General features: G+C 44.9%; 1 protein-coding gene across 1 annotated transcript in view; it reads left to right on the top strand.

The window, feature by feature from the left end:
* Positions 1–8,411, top strand: part of LOC127639941 (solute carrier family 25 member 34-like) — a 14,714-nt gene extending 6,303 nt beyond the window's left edge. The window contains 1 exon segment of the mRNA XM_052122288.1: positions 6,862–8,411. Within this exon segment, the coding sequence (XP_051978248.1) occupies positions 6,862–7,035 (174 nt within the window). The 3' untranslated portion in view covers positions 7,036–8,411.
* The last annotated feature ends 5,477 nt before the right edge of the window (positions 8,412–13,888 follow it).

The raw sequence follows: 13,888 nt of genomic DNA, 5'->3' as shown, positions 1-13,888 counted from the left end.
TAAACCCAGCACAACCCCTAAACCCAACACAACCCCTAAACCCAACACAACCCCTAAACCCAACACATCCCCTAAACCCAGCACAACCCCTAAGCCCAACACATCCCCTAAACCCAGCACAACCCCTAAACCCAACACATCCTCTAAACCCCACACACCCCCTAACCCCATCACATCCACTAAACCCAGCACAACCCCTAAACCCAACACATCCCCTAAACCCAGCACAACCCCTAAACCCAACACATCCCCTAAACCCAGCACAACCCCTAAACCCAACACATCCCCTAAACCCAGCACAACCCCTAAACCCAACACATCCCCTAGACCCAGCACAACCCCTAAACCCAACACATCCCCTAGACCCAGCACAACCCCTAAACCCAACACAACCCCTAAACCCAACACATCCCCTAAACCCAGCACAACCCCTAAACCCAACACATCCCCTAAACCCAGCACAACCCCTAAACCCAACACATCCTCTAAACCCAACACACCCCCTAACCCCAACACATCCACTAAACCCAGCACAACCCCTAAACCCAACACATCCCCTAAACCCAGCACAACCCCTAAACCCAACACATCCCCTAAACCCAGCACAACCCCTAAACCCAACACATCCCCTAGACCCAGCACAACCCCTAAACCCAACTCAACCCCTAAACCCAACACATCCCCTAAACCCAGCACAACCCCTAAACCCAACGCATCCCCTAAACCCAACGCAACCCCTAAACCCAACACATCCCCTAAACCAACACAACCCCTAAACCCAACACAACCCCTAAACCCACACAACCCCTAAACCCAACCCAACCCCTAAACCCAACACATCCACTAAACCCAACACAACCCCTAAACCCAACACATCCCCTAAACCCAGCACAACCCCTAAACCCAACACATCCCCTAAACCCAGCACAACCCCTAAACCCAACACATCCCCTAAACCCAGCACAACCCCTAAACCCAACACATCCCCTAGACCCAGCACAACCCCTAAACCCAACTCAACCCCTAAACCCAACACATCCCCTAAACCCAGCACAACCCCTAAACCCAACACATCCCCTAAACCCAACGCAACCCCTAAACCCAACACATCCCCTAAACCAACACAACCCCTAAACCCAACACAACCCCTAAACCCACACAACCCCTAAACCCAACCCAACCCCTAAACCCAACACATCCACTAAACCCAACACAACCCCTAAACCCAACACATCCCCTAAACCCAACACAACCCCTAAACCCAACACAACCCCTAAACCCAACCCAACCCCTAAACCCAACACATCCCCTAAACCCAACACAACCCCTAAACCCAACACAACCCCTAAACCCAACACAACCCCTAAACCCAACACAACCCCTAAACCCAACACATCCCCTAAACCCAGCACAACCCCTAAACCCAACACATCCTCTAAACCCAACACACCCCCTAACCCCAACACATCCACTAAACCCAACACACCCCCTAACCCCAACACATCCCCTAAACCCAGCACAACCCCTAAACCCAACACATCCTCTAAACCCAACACACCCCCTAACCCCAACACATCTCCTAAACCCAACACATCTCCTAAACCCAACACAACCCCAAAACCCAACACATCTCCTAAACCCAACACAACCCCTAAACCCAACACATCCCCTAAACCCAACACAACCCCTGAACCCAACACAACCCCTAAACCCAACACATCTCCTAAACCCGACACATCCCCTAAACCCAACACAACCCCTGAACCCAACACAACCCCTAAACCCAACACATCTCCTAAACCCAACACATCTCCTAAACCCAGCACAACCCCTAAACACAACACATCCCCTAAACCCAACACATCCCCTAAACCCAACACAAACCCTAAACCCAACACATCCCCTAAACCCAACCCCTAAACCAACACATCCTCTAAACCCAACTCATCCACTAAACCCAACACAACCCCTAAACCCAACACAACCCCTAAACCTAACACAACCCCTAAACCCAACACAACCCCTAAACCCAACACATCCTCTAAACCCAACACACCCCCTAACCCCAACACATCCCCTAAACCCAACACAACCCCTAAACCCAACACAACCCCTAAACCCAACACAACCCCTAAACCCAGCACAACCCCTAAACCCAACACATCCTCTAAACCCAACACACCCCCTAACCCCAACACATCCACTAAACCCAACACACCCCCTAACCCCAACACATCCACTAAACCCAACACAACCCCTAAACCCAACACAACCCCTAAACCCATCACAACCCCTAAACCCAGCACAACCCCTAAACCCAACACAACCCCTAAACCCAACACATCCCCTAAACCCAGCATAACCCCTAAACCCACCATAACCCCTAAACCTAACCTAACCCCTAAACCCAACACAACCCCTAACCCCAACACAACCCCTAAACCCAACACAACCCCTAAACCCAACCCAACCCCTAAACCCAACACATCCCCTAAACCCAACCCAACCCCTAAACCCAACACAACCCCTAAACCCAACACATCCCCTAAACCCAACCCAACCCCTAAACCCAACACATCCCCTAAACCCAACACAACCCCTAAACCCAACACAACCCCTAAACTCAACACATCCCCTAAACCCAACACAACCCCTAAACCCAACACAACCCCTAAACTCAACCCATTCCCTAAACCCAACCCAACCCCTAAACCCAACACATCCACTAAACCCAACCCAACCCCTAAACCCAACACATCCCCTAAACCCAACCCCTAAACCCAACACAACCCCTAAACCCAACACCACCCCTAATCCCAACACATCCCCTAAACCCAACACATCCCCTAAACCCAACACATCCACTAAACCCAAAACATCCCCTAAATCCAACCCAACCCGTAAACCCAACACAACCCCTAAACCCAACACAACCCCTAAACCCAACCCAACCCCTAAACCCAACACAACCCCTAAACCCAACACAACCCCTAAACCCAACACAACCCCTAAACCCAACAAACCCCCTAAACCCAACACATCCCCTAAACCCAACCCCTAAACCCAACACATCCCCTAAACCTAACACATCCCCTAAACCCAACACAACCCCTAAACCCAACACAACCCCTAAACCCAACCAAACCCCTAAACCCAACACAACCCCTAAACCCAACACAACCCCTAATACCAACACATCTACTAAACCTAACACAAAACCTAATCCCAACACATCCCCTAAACCCAGCACAACCCCTAATCCCAACACATCCACTAAACCTAACACAACCCCTAAACCCAACACAACCCCTACACCCAACACCACCCCTAATCCCAACACATCCACTAAACCTAACACATCCCCTAAACCCAACACATCCCCTAAACCCAACACAACCCCTAATCCCAACACATCCACTAAACCTAACACAACCCCTAAACCCAACACAACCCCTAAACCCAACACATCCCCTAAACCCAACCCAAACCCTAAACCCAACACCACCCCTAAACCCAACACCACCCCTAATCCCAACACATCCCCTAAACCTAACACATCCCCTAAACCCAACACTCCCCCTAAACTCAACAGAACCCCTAAACCCTACACAACCCCTAAACCCAACACAACTGATGAAAAGATAATGCTGCTCGACTGATTCGGAGTGAGACCTCTGCTGTCAAACCGGAGCTGGTCATAAGCACTCTGCCCAGTGTGGGAAACACTCCACTCTCTCCACAACTGCCCCATCACCAATTGGGAGCTGTGGGGGTGGAGTGTCTGATGGTACATAATACCCAGCCAGGTGCTTAGTTTTGGTTGGGCTGATGGTAAGGCCCCATCTCTTAGTGGCAACCTCCAGGTTCATCAGCAGCGCCTCCAACTCCTCCTCTGAGTGAGCAGCAATTACCAGATCATAAGCATACTTAATGTGGTTGACCAATAGGGAGCCATCCCTTGACTGCACCCAGGCATCGATCAACTTCCCATTATATCTGTACCAGATGGAAATTTCTCCGGTACTGCCATTGAAGGCTTCATGAGCTACGCGGTCGAAATAGATGTTAAATAATGTGGGAGCCAGAGGTCGCACTCCAAGGTTTACTGAGAATGGCTCTGACTCCTGGCCACGTAGATTTACCCGGGCCCGCTCGCCATCATGAAGGTCCTTAATGATCGCGAGCAGCGGGTCTGGAACTCCGAAAGCACGAAGAACAACCCAGAACCCAGGCCTACTGATGGTATCATAGGCCTTGACCAGGTCAATAAAGCAGAGATGTAGGTCTTGTTGGAATTCTCTACACCTCAATACACCACACCACAGAAAATATGGCATCTGTGCAAGACCGCTCTTTCCTGAAACCACACTGGGGCTATGCAAGCCTCTCCTCAGCGTGCCTGGCAAGGCGATGTTGAATAATCCTTGCCTGGACCTTTCCCGGCACATTGAGGAGCAAGATCCCCCTATAGCTGTTAAAATCCATCCTTCCAATCCTTCCAATCCTGCGAAACCTGCCCAGTGGTCCAGACTGTTGTTATGATGTCATTTAGGGCAGTCTGTGCACAAACACCACCCTCCCTCAGCATTTCGCTTGAGAGATCATCTCTGCCCAGTAGCTTTCCTGGTCTCAGGCTCCTAATCGCCTTCAGTAGTTCCTCCAAAGATGGCACCTCAGCCAGCCACCCACAGGGAGTGAATTCTTCCTCCAATATTTGAGGCACTGCAGCCCCAGCAGGGTCATCCCCACTTTGTCCCACAACGTTTTCCAGGCTGAGGGACTTCCCCTCCCCCAGGACCTCACAGAAATGCTCAGAAAATCTGCAAACCTGTTCCTGGGGGTCGGAGATTGGATCACCGTTCTTTCCCCTAATGGGGCCATTGAGGCAGACTCCATCTCCTCAGCAACCCGTGACCACCAACCATCCTTGCAGCGCCTCACAGCTCTCCGAACCTCTGAGCAAAGGCTGCGGTAAGCCTCCTCATTCGATGAGAGTGGGCCTGTCACTTTTTCTTAGCCAACCTGAACACCTCCTATGTCAGCCAGAGTCTCTGAGGAGGTCTGGACCGTGTGCCCAAAACTGCCATTGCAGTTACATGAGCCATAGTCCTAAACCCACCACCGGAGTGGAAGAATGGCAGGCGCATCTTACAGATGACAAGTCGATGGTGAGTGGGCAGATCAGCTCCACGGTAGGTCCTGGTGTCAAGGACGTGGGCCCCCATCCCCTGTTCCATCACTATGTAGTCCTGCAGATGTTCTTGCTTGGACCCGTCATGCGTCCATGATGTGTGGATGCACCGATGCTGGAACTGTGTGTTGGTAATTACAAGCCCATGGGCTGCACAAAAATCTAGCAGCCTCCTACCATTGTTATTGAGCTGATCTGGCCCATGTCTTCCAATCACTACTGACCAGGTGCCAGCATCATGACCAACTCGGGCATTGAAATCACCTAACATGATGATTCTATCCCGAGGGGCCAATTTAGCCAGCACCTGTGACAGGAGTTCATAGAAGGCAGCTCTCATCTGCCTTTCCCTCATCCCTCCACGGATGTTCGTCTTCGGTGGGGGCATAAGTAACCACGACCACCACTCCTCGCCTCTGGTTGATGGGAAGGAGAGCCCAAAGTAACCTGGAGCTCACAGCTTCCCACACCTCACCGTCACACTCCCACACTCCCTTTATTCTTTTGTTCAGAAGAAGAGCCACTCCCTGTTGTTTGGCAGTCTCCTGCCCCGAGTAGAGGACAGAGCCAGAGCCGGTCAACCAGACCTCCTGAACACCACAGAGATCCAGGCGGTACCAGTCCAGCTCCGTACAGAGGAGTGGCAGCCTCTCCTCTGTTGTGAGCATTTGAACATTCCACGTGGCCATCCGTAGTGGTTTTTTGTTGTTTCTGGAGGATCCCAGAGGGTAAGGATTCAGTCTCCTGGCTCTGCCAGTTGGAGTTTGGCCAGGAGACATCATAGACGCCTGTCCCCCCAGGGCCTCCGGCACAAACTTAATTAAAGTTTTAATTCGTGATTTAGTGGTAATCAATTGAGGGTGAAGGGGTTACCAGCCACTCACTCCCGTCCAGAGCCCCCATTTGGCCGCTGTGGTGGCTACAAAGCACCATGACAAAAACGTGGAGGGGACAGTCTCTATTGGCCCTCCCCCCCATGGCACTGCTCACGATGTTGCTCGGAGGTAGGGGGTTGTTTTGCCGGACTCACACACACAGTCACACACACACACACACACACACACACACACACACACACACACACACACACACACACACACACACACACACACACACACACACACATGTTGTGTTTCCATGTTTTATGGGGACTTTCCATAGACATAATGGTTTTTATACTGTACAAACTTTATATTCTATCCCCTAAACCTAACCCTACCCCTAAACCTAACCCTCACAGAAAACTTTCTGCATTTTTACATTTTCAAAAAACATAATTTAGTATGATTTATAAGCTGTTTTCCTCATGGGGACCGACAAAATGTCCCCACAAGGTCAAAAATTTCGGGTTTTACTATCCTTATGGGGACATTTGGTCCCCACAAAGTGATAAATACACGCTCACACACACACACACACACACACACACACACACACACACACACACACACACACTCACACAGACACACACACTCACACAGACACACACACTCACACAGACACACTCACACTCACACACACACACACACACACACACACAGTTCTGAGTGACAAAACAAAACACTTTAAATGTGATCTATTATTCAGATTGAAATGCATTTATAAAATTGTACTTTCTAAGCACATGGATGTTCCAGATGCATTTTCACTCTTGTGTCTGTGTCTCTCAGGGTCGTCTGTATTGTGGTTTTGTGGACTGTCTGATGAAGGTTTGCGGGACAGAGGGGATTGTGGGTCTGTATAAAGGCATGACTCCAGTGTTTGTGCGTTTGGCTCCTCACACGGTTCTCAGTATGCTGCTGTGGGACGTCATGAGACAGAAAGCACTCGTGTACACACACTGATACACAACAAACACCTACACACCACACACACAAACACACACACACTGATACACAAAAAACACCTACACACCACACACACACACACACACACACTGATACACAAAAAACACCTACACACACACACACACACACACTAACACACACACTGATACACAAAAAACACCTACACACACACACACACACGCACACTAACACATACTGATACACAAAAAAACACCTACACACCACACACACACACACACACACACACACTGATACACAACAAACACCTACACACCACATACACACACACACACACTAACACACACACTGATACACAACAAACACCTACAAACCACACACACACACTAACACAAACACTTATAAAAAAACACCTACACACACATACACTAACACACACACTGATACACAACAAACACCTACACACTAACACACACACTGATACAAAACAAACACCTGCACACCACACACTCACACACACACTAATACACAACAAACACCTACACACAACACACACTAACACATACACACTGATACACAACAAATACCTGCATACCACACACACATACTAATACACACACACACACTGATACACAGCAAACACCTGCACACCACACACTCACACACTAACACACACACTGATACACAAAAAACACCTACACATCACACACACTAACACACACACTGATACACAAAAAACACCTACACACCACACAATCACACACACTAACACACACACACACACTGATACACAAAAAACACCTACACACCACATACACACACACAAACACACACACTGATACACAACAAACACATACACACCACACACACACATACACACTAACACACACTTATACAAAAAACACCTACACACACACTTATACACAACAAACACCTGCACACCACACACACTAACACACAAACACTGATACACAACAAACAAACACTAACACACACACTCTCACAGACTCACACACACACTGACACACAGCAAACACCTGCACACCACACACACACACACTAACACACTCACACACACACTGATACACAACAAACACCTACACGTCACACACTAACACACACACACACACACACTAACTCACACACTGATAAACAACAAACACTTTCACACAACACACACACACGCACACACATAATGATCATAATTTCAAGCCTTGAGTTCAAATAAACTATTATTATTTTGAGTTTTATTGTCATGATGCACTGAATTATAAATGCAGCTGAACATTGATTATGATTAATACAGTCACATGATCATGATTATATTTGACCTCAGTGTGTGACCAGTTTTATGTGTTAAATCTACTAAATACAGTTTTTATAATGAACATGCCATTATTAAAGATCTTTCTGGTTGACTAAATGAATCTGGTGCTTGTATAATGTTCACATGATTAAACAGACACTGAGATTATACTCGTATTCATATGATCTGTACAGAAAACACAACATTACACAAATCAAAGCAGACATCAAACACTTCATCAAACACTTCATCATGCTTCATCAAACACTTCATCATGCTTCATCAAACACTTCATCACGCTTCATCAAACACTTCATCACGCTTCATCAAACACTTCATCAAACACTTCATCACGCTTCATCAAACACTTCATCAAACACTTCATCAAACACTTCATCACGCTTCATCAAACACTTCATCACGCTTCATCAAACACTTCATCAAACACTTCATCAAACACTTCATCAAACGCTTCATCAAACACTTCATCACGCTTCATCAAACACTTCATCACGCTTCATCAAACACTTCATCACGCTTCATCAAACACTTCATCACGCTTCATCAAACACTTCATCAAACACTTCATCACGCTTCATCAAACACTTCATCAAACGCTTCATCAAACACTTCATCACGCTTCATCAAACACTTCATCAAACACTTCATCACGCTTCATCAAACACTTCATCAAACACTTCATCAAACACTTCATCACGCTTCATCAAACACTTCATCAAACACTTCATCAAACACTTCATCAAACACTTCATCACGCTTCATCAAACACTTCATCAAACACTTCATCAAACACTTCATCAAACACTTCATCACGCTTCATCAAACACTTCATCACGCTTCATCAAACACTTCATCAAACACTTCATCAAACACTTCATCAAACACTTCATCACGCTTCATCAAACACTTCATCAAACACTTCATCAAACACTTCATCATGCTTCATCAAACACTTCATCACGCTTCATCAAACACTTCATCAAACACTTCATCACGCTTCATCAAACACTTCATCACGCTTCATCAAACACTTCATCACGCTTCATCAAACACTTCATCAAACACTTCATCAAACACTTCATCACGCTTCATCAAACACTTCATCAAACACTTCATCATGCTTCATCAAACACTTCATCAAACACTTCATCAAACACTTCATCAAACACTTCATCAAACGCTTCATCAAACACTTCATCAAACACTTCATCAAACACTTCATCAAACACTTCATCACGCTTCATCAAACACTTCATCAAACACTTCATCAAACACTTCATCAAACACTTCATCAAACACTTCATCAAACACTTCATCAAACACTTCATCATGCTTCATCAAACACTTCATCAAACACTTCATCAAACACTTCATCAAACACTTCATCAAACACTTCATCAAACACTTCATCAAACACTTCATCAAACACTTCATCACGCTTCATCAAACACTTCATCAAACACTTCGTCACGCTTCATCAAACACTTCATCAAACACTTCATCAAACACTTCATCAAACACTTCATCAAACGCTTCATCAAACGCTTCATCAAACACTTCATCACGCTTCATCAAACACTTCATCAAACACTTCATCAAACACTTCATCACGCTTCATCAAACACTTCATCAAACACTTCATCAAACACTTCATCAAACACTTCATCACGCTTCATCAAACACTTCATCAAACACTTCATCAAACACTTCATCACGCTTCATCAAACACTTCATCAAACACTTCATCAAACACTTCATCAAACACTTCATCAACGCTTCATCAAACACTTCATCAAACACTTCATCAAACACTTCATCAAACGCTTCATCAAACACTTCATCAAACACTTCATCAAACACTTCATCAAACACTTCATCAAACGCTTCATCAAACACTTCATCAAACACTTCATCAAACACTTCATCAAACACTTCATCACGCTTCATCAAACACTTCATCAAACACTTCATCAAACACTTCATCACGCTTCATCAAACACTTCATCAAACACTTCATCACGCTTCATCAAACACTTCATCACGCTTCATCAAACACTTCATCAAACACTTCATCAAACACTTCATCACGCTTCATCAAACACTTCATCAAACACTTCATCAAACACTTCATCACGCTTCATCAAACACTTCATCAAACACTTCATCAAACACTTCATCAAACACTTCATCACGCTTCATCAAACACTTCATCACGCTTCATCAAACACTTCATCACGCTTCATCAAACACTTCATCAAACACTTCATCACGCTTCATCAAACACTTCATCAAACACTTCATCACGCTTCATCAAACACTTCATCACGCTTCATCAAACACTTCATCACGCTTCATCAAACACTTCATCACACTTCATCACGCTTCATCAAACGCTTCATCAAACACTTCATCACGCTTCATCAAACACTTCATCACGCTTCATCAAACACTTCATCAAACGCTTCATCAAACACTTCATCAAACACTTCATCAAACACTTCATCACGCTTCATCAAACACTTCATCAAACACTTCATCAAACGCTTCATCAAACACTTCATCACGCTTCATCAAACACTTCATCAAACGCTTCATCAAACACTTCATCAAACACTTCATCAAACACTTCATCACGCTTCATCAAACACTTCATCAAACACTTCATCACGCTTCATCAAACACTTCATCAAACACTTCATCAAACACTTCATCAAACGCTTCATCAAACACTTCATCAAACACTTCATCAAACGCTTCATCAAACACTTCATCACGCTTCATCAAACACTTCATCAAACACTTCATCAAACACTTCATCAAACACTTCATCAAACACTTCATCAAACGCTTCATCACGCTTCATCAAACACTTCATCAAACACTTCATCAAACGCTTCATCAAACACTTCATCAAACACATCAAACACTTCATCAAACGCTTCATCAAACACTTCATCAAACACTTCATCAAACGCTTCATCAAACACTTCATCAAACACTTCATCAAACACTTCATCACGCTTCATCAAACACTTCATCAAACACTTCATCAAACGCTTACATCAAACACTTCATCAAACACTTCATCAAACAGCTTCATCAAACAGCTTCATCAAACGCTTCATCAAACACTTCATCAAACACTTCATCAACAGCTTCATCAAACACTTCATCACGCTTCATCAAACAGCTTCATCAAACAGCTTCATCAAACACTTCATCAAACACTTCATCAAACACTTCATCAAACACTTCATCACGCTTCATCAAACACTTCATCAAACACTTCATCAAACGCTTCATCAAACACTTCATCAAACACTTCATCAAACACTTCATCAAACGCTTCATCAAACACTTCATCAAACACTTCATCAAACACTTCATCACGCTTCATCAAACACTTCATCAAACACTTCATCAAACACTTCATCACGCTTCATCAAACACTTCATCAAACACTTCATCAAACGCTTCATCAAACACTTCATCAAACACTTCATCAAACACTTCATCAAACACTTCATCAAACGCTTCATCAAACACTTCATCACGCTTCATCAAACACTTCATCAAACACTTCATCAAACGCTTCATCAAACACTTCATCAAACACTTCATCAAACGCTTCATCAAACACTTCATCAAACACTTCATCAAACGCTTCATCAAACACTTCATCAAGCAGTCATCAAACACTTCATCACGCTTCATCAAACACTTCATCAAACACTTCATCAAACACTTCATCACGCTTCATCAAACACTTCATCAAACACTTCATCAACGCTATCAAACACTCATCAACACTTCATCACGCTTCATCAAACAGCTTCATCAAACACTTCATCAAACAGCTACATCAGCAGCTTCATCAGACACTAAATCACGCTTCATCAAACACTTCATCAGCTCATCAGACACTTCATCAAACACTTCATCAAACACTTCATCACGCTTCATCAAACACTTCATCACGCTTCATCAAACAGCTAAATCACTTCACAAATCAGACACTTCATCACGCTTCATCAAACACTTCATCAAACACTTCATCACGCTTCATCAAACACTTCATCAAACACTTCATCACGCTTCATCAAACACTTCATCACGCTTCATCAAACGCTTCATCAAACGCTTCATCAAACACTTCATCACGCTTCATCAAACACTTCATCAGCAGATCTGATCATGAACACCTGATCGACATGAAGACAGTGATTAATACTCACAGATTCATTATATATGTTTCACTGACATCACATGAACACATCTGACATTTCACTCTGTTCACGTGTTTGTTTGTCTTGTAATGCTTTGGCCAAATGTACTTCCTGTATGTCATGCCAACTCTTGAGGGAAACTGACATCCACTAATAATGACATCAAAAGACTTAAGCGACTAACTGCATTTAACACATTATCTGTAACCCTCTTGCTGTTGCTAGCGTCATGCTCTACCAGTTGAGCTCACAGTGGCAGATTTAGGCATGGGCAACATGGCACGCCACCCAGGGTGGCATCGAACCTAACCCTAACAAGCTAGAACTGCCACTGGAGTTACAGGAAAAGTTATTGTGCAAACATCTCTTCTGTGGAAACTCTCTGATTTCATCATTCAAAGACATTCACTTTGACCAATCACTGCCTCGATCAGCACAGCCTTCAGCCTCAGTTGCTGCTCATCTGTTTTCTGCTGTTGATATCATGGGGGCGGAACTTCTGTGAGAGGAGGATGATGTCATCGTCAGGCATGCTCACTCCTGAAGCTGTGACATCACTGATGCATTCCAGAGACCCTCCCCCCAACACAACCTCTCTCTCTATCTCTGTCACTCTGAGACTCTCTCTCTCTCTCTCTTTATCTCTCAGACTCTTTCTCTCATTCTATCTCTCTCTCTCTCTCTCTCTCTATATATATATATATATATGTGTGTGTGTGTGTGTGTGTGTGTGTCGTTCAGCTCCTTCTCTTCAGATTTCTCTTGTGCTTTGGAGGTGAACTGCACTCTAATCTCAAACTATCTTCTGATATGAGCCTCAATTCATAACCCACAATCACACAATAACATCCAACTTTCACAGAGAAGCCCAACATGCAGTTTATCCAGTTCATATAGTTTATATAAAGTTCATATAGTTAATGTTCTCTGTGTGTCGGCTGAGTTGAATGCAAGACTGATTGTGGGGGTGGGGAAGAGACACACTGAGGGAGGTAGAGAAAATAACACAACAATGAGAGACAGACAGAGAGAGAGAGAGAGAGAGAAGACGGGGAGTTGAGCTGGCAAAGGCAGGTTCAGTCACATCCTGTTGCCTCTGTACGATAAAGCAGAGGAAAAGTGTGTGTGTGTGTGTGTGTCCAAGTGACTACATGCCTTTGTGTTTGCAGGCATGCATGACTGCCTGTGTGTACTTGTGTGTGTGTGTGTTGTGTGTGTGTGTGTGAGTGTGTGTGTCATACGTTTTACAGCGCTTTGTCATTAACTGTTTAACTCTTCACCTCCTCTGATCTGAAACTCAACACAGAGAGACAGACAGAGAGAGAGAGAGAGACAGACA

This window comes from Xyrauchen texanus, chromosome 48 (genome assembly GCF_025860055.1).
Source record: "Xyrauchen texanus isolate HMW12.3.18 chromosome 48, RBS_HiC_50CHRs, whole genome shotgun sequence".
NCBI lineage: Eukaryota > Metazoa > Chordata > Actinopteri > Cypriniformes > Catostomidae > Xyrauchen > Xyrauchen texanus.
This window is presented reverse-complemented; position numbering and strand designations above follow the sequence as displayed.